The sequence below is a fragment of the Diabrotica virgifera genome, chromosome 5 (assembly GCF_917563875.1).
Source record: "Diabrotica virgifera virgifera chromosome 5, PGI_DIABVI_V3a".
Lineage (NCBI taxonomy): Eukaryota > Metazoa > Arthropoda > Insecta > Coleoptera > Chrysomelidae > Diabrotica > Diabrotica virgifera.
This window is the reverse complement of record NC_065447.1, coordinates 225,663,493-225,672,925: the sequence shown is the minus strand read 5'-3', so window position 1 is coordinate 225,672,925 and position 9,433 is coordinate 225,663,493. Positions and strand designations below refer to the sequence as shown.

General features: G+C 32.2%; 1 protein-coding gene across 3 annotated transcripts in view; it reads right to left on the bottom strand.

Moving 5' to 3' along the window:
• Nucleotides 1-1,488: 1,488 nt before the first annotated feature.
• LOC126885293 (glucosamine-6-phosphate isomerase) overlaps nucleotides 1,489-9,433 on the bottom strand; it is a 48,246-nt gene continuing 40,301 nt past the window's right edge. For 2 of the 3 annotated variants that reach the window (XM_050651804.1, XM_050651802.1), the window contains exons 4-5: nucleotides 5,833-6,006; nucleotides 1,489-1,661 (exon numbers count right to left, since the gene is read on the bottom strand). In XM_050651804.1, the coding sequence (XP_050507761.1) occupies nucleotides 1,590-1,661; nucleotides 5,833-6,006 (246 nt within the window). In that variant the 3' untranslated portion in view covers nucleotides 1,489-1,589. Of the gene's footprint in view, nucleotides 1,662-1,804; nucleotides 1,918-5,832; nucleotides 6,007-9,433 lie in introns of those variants that run through there. The other variant, XM_050651803.1, reaches the window with a different exon arrangement.

Here is a 9,433-nt window from a genome sequence, read left to right as displayed (position 1 = left end):
CATATTTTATATTTTAGTATTACTTATATATCCATGTATTATTGACATTATTTATAATTTAAACAAAATTATAGTAAAGTCAGAATTTGGTATTAATTTTGAGAGTAAATTAAATATAAGACCAAATACTTACGATGTCGGGATAGTATCACGAGGTTTTTCCTGGTTTTCCCTCGTGATTTACTATGAGATCTCTAACGCGAGAATTTTAATGTCACCGTTGCATGTGGTTGTCTTTTTAAAGACAGATCACATGCTATGATTTTTTTGTGACGGATATTCTTGAGTTGGGGTTGATTTCATGTAATCGAATGAACTATCTTTCAGTAAAGTCGTCCCAGGAACGCAACTCATAAATATTGGCAATATCATTTTAAAGTCTTCTACTTTAAAATGTATCAATATGTATCTGAATTTCCGATATAAATGAGTCAAATTAAATAAATTATTAGAAGAATTTTTTTTACTAAGCAACAACATTTTTGTTTCTGTTAGTAGTATTTTGTATTTTGACAACGGCACTCGATTTGGGCGTCGAAACGTTAATAAAAATCATTTTTTAAATAATATTGTGACTTATTTCCCATTGTAAATAGTTAAAATTGTAAAAATGCCACAAGAAAATAGCTTCAGAACAACATTTTGTAAAGTTAGAATGAAAAAAACATTTATTTTAAAATTTTTTTAAATAATTTTACAAAAAAACCCAAAATAGTTTAGATTTTATTGAAGTTATACTTCTTTAGGCACGAGGGTGAATTTTTACATTCCCTGGCGCATGCGCACACCGACAGTATGGTATTAGTAGCTACATCTTTTAAGTTATGTAGCGCAAATAAGGTGTGCGTGAAAAGAATATATTATTAGTGTTTTTAGTAAATATATTTATTATAATTTTTATGTCTGTGGATTTGTCTTCCTCCTTATAAGTATTATTGAAAATGTTTATTTTCAATATTAATGTATCTGTCACCGTGATTATAATTATGTCCGAGAAATGATCGACTGAATACAAAAGCGGTGGTAGCTAATCGGTAGAGCATTCGCCTAGGGATCGAGAGGTCCCCTGTTCGAATCCTGACAAAGTCATATCCTTTTTTTTCTAATTTTTGGTATTCTTTTTGTTCTTTCTAAAATTAGTTTAATATTTAAATACAATACAAAAAAACTGTTTAAAGTAGATAGGTATATTGATTTCGTTGAAATCATAATATGAAGTTAGATTATATTATAATAGAAGTATAACTTCTTACGTGCGTACAAAGTACACACACATTCTTTTTTTTATTTTACTTGTTTTTGTACATTTTTCAATAAAACTTTACCAGGAACTTGACATTATCTATCTACAACTAATAATCACAGAGGTTTGTTTTTTCTGTCACTTCCAACTGTAATGCGTTAGAGAGAATTCGATAATCTGTGACGCACTGAAAAAATGGTTTAGGATGATCTGTAGTATTATATTAAAAATAAATAAAACAAGAATATCTTTATATTTTATTATATTTATCCCATATCAAACAGTACACCATTTTATTTTGCTATTGCCTTTTAAAACTCTTACATAAATAATCATACAAATACTGTCAGTGAAAGATCCTAAACTGTTCAATATTGTCATGCTTCAACAGTTGGTTGGTATGATAGTCACTTAGTGCCTAAAAAATATATAAGTATGTTGAAAAAATATTCGCATTTCCACTGAAAGAAGTAATACAAAAAAAAACAAAACAAATGTTTACAACTCTAAATTATCAAAGTTATCCAAATTATCTCTAAAATTATTATTACCTTATATTCAAAAATTTAGAGTCGTCAAATTTTTATCCCTTTGTAGATTTACTAACATTCACTACCAATGCCATAAAATCGACTCTAATGCTAATTCCATCTGTCTCTTTACTTGCAGTGACACTATCGTAACATTATAAGTCAGTAAGTTAAATTATTTTACATATAACGAAATAGACAAATAGATAGCTATCAATTTAATTATAGTAGATCAAAGACACTCAATTTAGTTTCAAAAACGGTACTATATAGGGTGTTAGTAAATACGTATGAAACATTTTAAGGGCTAATTCTACATGAAAAAATAATGCCGGTTTGCTCTATAAACATATGTCCGCAAATGCTTAGTTTCCGAGATAAGGGGTGTTGAAATTTTTATTTCAAACTGCTAATTTATTTATTGCTCTAAGACCAGTTGAGCTATGAAAATGAAATTTGGTGAGTTTTAGGAGGTAGTTATTGCGCATTTTTTGACATACAATTAAGAATTTTGTATTCATCATTAGCGCGCATACGGGTGATAGTCTGAATTTTTTAAAGAAAAAAATAGTACGCCACCGAGATATTTCAAAATAAAAATTATTTTTAAATTCCACGTTTAATTTTTAATAAAAAACCTTTTCTGCCTTTTTTTCATATAGTGCACCGTTTTATACAGAAAAATAAAACATCTTGGCGCGTATTTTTCATTTCTTAATACATTATCAAGAACTATCCAATATAATAATACTAAACTAGAACAATAACAGAAAATATTACTAATAAGATTTAAACTAGGTGCAAAACTGCAAGAAATGTTTAAAATGGTCTCCTTTACAGGTAACAGAAGAATTTTATATTCATCATTGGCGCGCGTACGAGTAATGGTCTGAATTTTTTTAAGAAAAAAATAGTAGGCCACTGAGATATGTCAAACTAAAAATCATTTTTGAATTCCTCGTTCAATTTACGACAAAAAATCTTTCTTGCCTTTTTTCATACAAGGCGCCGTTTTTATACACAAAATTAAACATCTTAACGCTTACAAAGTATTTGAAGTAGTTTCCATGCATAGAAACTTAGTTCAAATACTTTGTAAACATTAAGATGTTTTATTTTTTTGCATAAAAACTGCGCCGCATATGAAAAAAAGGCAAGAAAAAATTTTTGTCTTAAATTAAACCAGCAATTCAAAAATGATTTTTAATTTGACATATCTCAGTGGTGTACTATTTTTCTCTTAAAAAAATTCAGACCATTACCCGTACGCGCGCCAATGATGAATATAAAATTCTTCTGTAACCTCTAAAGGAGGTCATTTTTAACATTTGTTGTAGCTCTGCACCTAGTTAAAATCTTATTAGTAATATTTTCTGTTATTGTTCCAGTTTAGTATTATTATATTGGATATTTCTTGATAATGTATTAAAAAATGAAAAATACGCGTCAAGATGTTTTATTTTTCTGCATAAAACCGGTGCACCACATGAAAAAAAGGCAAGAAAGGTTTTTTTTTCACAAATTAGACGTGGAATTTAAAAATAATTTTTTATTCGAAATATCTCAGTGGCGTACTATTATTTTTCTTTAAAAAAATTCAGACCATTACCCGTAGGCGCGCCAATGATGAATACAAAATTCTTAATTGTATGTCAAAAAATGCGAAATAACTACCTTCTAAAACTCACTAAATTTAATTTTCATAGCTCAACTGGTCTTAGAGCAATAAATAAATTAGCAGTTTGAAATAAAAATTTCAACACCCCGTATCTCGGAAACGAAGCATTTGCGGACATATGTTTATAGAGCAAACCTGCATTAGTTTTTCATGTCGAATTAGCCCGAAGTTTTCATACTTATTTACTAAGACCCTGTATACAGAACAAGTAGATATAAGTAAACGCGTGAGACAGAGCTGCATCCTCTCCCCTCTGCTGTTTAACGTACCTACTTTACTTTTTCGTGTCTGGATCCGACTAGTTTTTCTGCCCAGTATCGGGCTACGTCTAGACCCTTTGTATTTGCGAGTCATAAATCATCGAGGGTGCACTGTGATGGGCAAAGTCTGCATACTCTCAAGTGTTCCACGTTTTGTATTTCCCCACATTCACAAAGTGCGTCGTTATTTGTCTTGATGCTCCATTTAATGAGGTTCTGTTTTACAGGGTCAACACCGGTGCGTATGCGGTTGAGTGCCCGCCAGATCCAGTCCAGGTTCAATCCATTAGGTCGTTCTGGATGTAGGGGGAACAGTTCGGGTGGTTTGACGATGACATTTCTCATAAACCTTTTCCTTGATTTAAGTCGGCTGGTTCCTGGCTGATAATCAAACCCGTATAATTGGTGCCTTTCATCGAAAGTTTGCCTGAACTTCTCCACATATTGTGAGGCGCATCTACGGTCGTCTGGTGATACGAATCCAGCTGCTCGGTACAGTAGGGGTAGAGGGGTAGGCTTCACACAACCGGTAGCTATTCTACACGTTTCATTTAACGCCGTGGTGACTTGCTGTGAGTGTCTAGATCTACCCCAGACGGGACAAGCATATTCCCCTGTTGAGAAACATAAAGCTTCAGCTCTTGACTTTAAGACCTGGGGTTTGCATCCCACTTGCTCCCTACAAGTTTCCGGAAAAGGTTGTTTCTCGTAGAAACCTTTTGTCTTGTACTCTGACAGTGGAATTCAAATGTTAGTGACCGGTCTAGTATCAATCGAAGATATTTGGGCCTATCAGTGTGTTCCAAGCATTGTCCCTCCCAAGATACATTCAGTTTTAATAAATAATAGTCTCCCGTTTTATACCGCTGACACGGGTTTTGGGATTATAGCAGGGTAGTCTGTTATATCTAGGGCCTACGGTATACAAGGAAGGTACCAGGGCCAGTGCTAAGCTTCAACCGCCTATTATTACCCCTGGTTTTACCCAAGGTACTCATTTTATTCAGACTGAGTCGACCTGGGGCCTATAAAGATTTTAAAAATGTCTAGTTGTTCTTGCCAGCGCTAGGATTTGAACCCCAGCCTACCAGCACTCGAGTCAAGCATACTACCGCCTGAGCTACGCCGGCCCACCTACATTTCACTTTTACATGCGCCAAATGGTTGTTGAGATGGAATGCACATACCTTAGTTTTAGTAGGGTTTGGCTTTAATGAATTTTGTGTGTAGTAAGTTGACATCATGTTTAAAGCCTCTTCATTGTCGATTCTACTTGTGTGAGTGTTTTTCCCTTTACGGCGATACCAAGGTCGTCAGAGTAAAGAAAATTCTCAGTCTGGGGGTGCATTGATTGGTCGGTGATGTAGATGTTAAATAGGGACGGCACCAGAACGCTTCCTTGAGGTAGGCCATTTTTTGGGTCCATCTGCTCTTCTTTCCATTTAGCACAACGTAGAAGCGTCTATTACACAACAGTGATCTAATGATATTTTCCAGGTCATAGTCAAGCACAGTGAGATCTTAGTTAGCAAGGTTCTGCGGTTTATCGTATCATAGGCTGCTGTGAGGTCTATCAAGGCTACTTCCACTATCTCTTTCTGCTCAAATCCCTCCTCTATGTACTCTGTTAGGTTCAGGACTTGGCCTGTGCATGATTTACCTGGTCTAAAGCCTGATTGTTGTGGGATTAGTTTTGCATCTAATTTTTCCAGTATGCGGTTCAAAATGAGGCGTTCATACAATTTATACAAATGGCATAGCAGAGATATCGGACGGTAGCTACACAGTAGTTCAGGGTCTTTCCCAGTTTCAGAAGTTTTTGCAGTTTTTAGACATTTATGTACATTTATGTAGAAAAGGTCTTTCATCTTGCACAGTAGAATGAAAACGGTATTAATATAAAGGTAATAAATAATTTGCGATATGCTGATGATACATCTATCATAACAAACAGCATAGAAGAATTACAAGAGATAGTAAATAATATTAATTCAGATACAGAGGATCATGGCCTCAACATTAACATCACATAAACTAAGTCTAAGTTATAGTACTAAGGCCACGATATACAGATATATTCAAATTGTATGATGCGTTTTTAATAATTTATGTCTAGCTTACCTTAAAATATTTTACAGTCTTAACTCTCAACTCTAATGTAGCGTTTTCGTCACATATCATTAAAGTATTGGGATGTTGTTGGAATGCTGATACGGTCCACATATGGTTAATACCTTCTTCTATGGCTTTGTATAAGGCGAATGCCTTTTGAGAACCTGTAATGAGGATCATTACCTACAAACACAACGAGAAAGTGAGCAGTTTTAGCTTTAAGACAAACATCAAATAATAAATTAAATAAAGAAACTGGACATGACTAGACTTTTAGAAGACAGAGAAACGTGTGTCACTATCCGCTGGGAAAGTTAACTCTGATTATAGGTCACGTGGTACACTCTGACGTCGCGGGGGACGATCTTATGTGCATGCTTTATGTGTGATTTACAAACCAAGAGATTATTTAAAATTTTACTATTAATGTTGTGCTAATGTATCAATACACTAATAAAAATTTGCTATAAATAGTCTATATGGTAGAAAATGTCTGATATAATACATAAATATAGTTTTAATTTGGTATAGAAAAATACGAAGAGATTTTAAGGAAGTGTGGCGTCACGACTGTCATATTGTTATTTGTAAACAAAGATTGAAAAGCCATGATTTGCCCAATCTCAAGCCTCTTTAATTCCTATAAAGTTGAAATTTTGCATTATCTGCTGCTTTTTCTGCTTAAATATAGTGTTTTTAAGATAAGATCATCATAATTCGGTCTTTAATTTCTATGAAATATAGTTTTTGAGTGATATTCACCAAGCAAAGGTACTTTTGTAAACCATTGTATTTTGAATCAAAACGGGAACTGGTGTATGTTTTCAAAGACTGATAGTGTGTAAATAAATTTATTAAATCAACTAAGTACTTTCAGCATTTTTAATGCCATCATCAGAGCTATCGTCTTATAATTGTAACTACCTCAAATGAAGAGAAAACTTTGAACAAACACATTCTCATATTAAAAATTAACCCAGGGATCTAACCACTTGTCAGGGTAAAAACCCTTAAATGTATAAAATATTCACATTTAATGTATTTTAAAAAATGGCTACCATTATAGCAAATGGTTATAGTAACAGCTGTTGATTGTAAAAATGGTAGCCATTTTTTAAAATACATTAAATGTGAATATTTTATACATTTAAGGGTTTTTACCCTAACGAGTGGTTAGATCCCTGGGTTAGTTTTTAATATGAGAATGTGTTTGTTCAAAGTTTTCTCTTCCTTTGAGGTAGTTACAATTATAAGACGATAGCTCTGATGATGGCATTAAAAATGCTGAAAGTACTTAGCTGATTTAATAAATTTATTTACACACTAGCAATCTTTGAAAACATACACCAGTTCCCGTTTTGATTTATATAGAAGTGTGTACAAGTCGAACAGTCTGTTTCTATTTATTGTATTTTGCAAATAAAAATGGTAATGTGATTTGCCGTGGATTGTAAATACTATAGTAAAAGAGAGATATGTAGATTCTTTGTGTTTCCAAAGATTGAAAAGAAGAGGTGGATTTCATTACTATGGTAAGAAAATATAATGAAGAAAAAGAATTGATTTTATCGCCAGTGGGGGACGGCTTACAAATTATGTCAGCATGAGAAGCACTGTCGACATGTCATATCCCTTCCATGTCAATCCTCCCAGCGGATAAACGCTCACCTCCAATAATAAAGACGGCCCATGAAGAAGGAGGAGACAAAATATATCCCACTAAAGTCACTCCTGTTAAATGCTTTGCTATGCCTACTTGGACTCTGATCCGAGGTGAAGTTTGTTCAAAATTTCTAAGTAGTTAAATTCAATATGAAGTTTATGAAAACCAAACATATTCAATTATACAGGGTGTAACAAAAATACAGGTCATAAATTAAATCACATAAGTATTGTGGGACCAAAAATAGTTCGATTGAACCTAACTTACCTTAGTACAAATGTGCACAGAAAAAAAGTTATAGCCCCTTGAAGTTACAAAATAAAAATCGATTTTTTCCGATATATTGAAAACTATTAGATATTTTTTATTGAAAATTGACATGTGGCATTCTTATGGCAGGAACATCTTAAAAATAATTAAAGTGAAATTTGTGCAGCCCATTAAAATTTTATGGTGGTTTTGTTCCCTTAAACCCCCCCAAATATTTGTGTACGTTCCAATTAAATTATTATTGTGGTACCATTAGTTAAACAAAATGTTTTTAAAACTTTTCTGTCTCCTTGTAATTTTTCGCTAAGTCAGTTTTTATCGAGATATTTTGAACATTTGTAAAATCCATCACAAATTTTTACTTGGTAAGTAAGATTATTGAGACCTGGTAATAATATGAAAATTTATTGTGAATTTACATTTTTTTTTGTATATTTTGAAACATATTAATATCTTTATAAAAAATCCTTTATCGAAAAAATACTAAGAGACAAAAAAGTTTCAAAAACATTGTGTTTAACTAATGGTACCACAATAATAATTTAATTGGAACGTACACAAACATTTGGAGCTATTAAGGGAACAAAACTCCCATAAAATGTTCATGTAGACATATTAAAAAAACTGCCTTATCGAAAAAATACTAGGAGGCAAAAAAGTTTTAAAAACATTGTGTTTAACTAATGGTACCGCAGTAATCATTTAATTGGAACGTACACAAAAGTTTGGGGGGTTTAAGGGCACAAAACCCCTAAAATTTTTATGGGGTGTACAAATTTAACTGTTATTATTTTTTTGAGATGTCCCTACCATAAGAATACCACATGCCCATTTTCAATAAAAAATCTCTAATAGTTTTCGATATATTGGAAAAAATCAATTTTCATTTTGTAACTTCAAAGGGCTGTAACTTTTTTATGTGCACATTTATACTAAGGTAAGTTAGGTTCAATCGAGCTATTTTTGGTCTAAGAATATGTCATTTAATTTATGACCTGCATTTTTACACCCTGTATAACAAGCAACTGGCCTTGTGTGGCAATCTTAATTATTATTATTTTTTGTTTCATCAATGATTTTTTCACACTTTCTTTGACTTAATGTTGCCAAATATCATGAAAGTTTGTTACTGCAGAATTTTTATCAGTAACTTATCAGTTTGTTGATAAGTTGATGTATTTTTTTTTTTAAATTCTGTATGTTAATAAACACAGAATTCGACGATAATGAGTCCTATCCACTTCCTCTTTCCTGTATGTTGCGATTTGAATTTATTTAAAATCCTTTCTTAACAATTATTGTTGACAAATATTCATTGTTAACAATACCTAAGTTACGTGAGTTAAAATACATAATTTGTGACCTTTAACACTGTAGATTACACCTATGTACTTCATTTAAAATATATTTGTTGATAGCATCGTCAATAGTTGTTAATATGATTAAATAATCGAGATAAAAATATTGTTAATGTACAAGCGAACAAACAAGCCTGGTTTATTTAATAGTAATAAAATAAATATACTCATAATTTTATCTGTCATTGATAAGCAGTTTACTGATCTTTCAAATACTTATAACCTGTTGACAATTGTAGGTTTTTGAGACTTATATTAACCTCTTAACGAGAAAAGATGATTATACCCCTTGATTAGTATTAACACTGAAATTACTTAA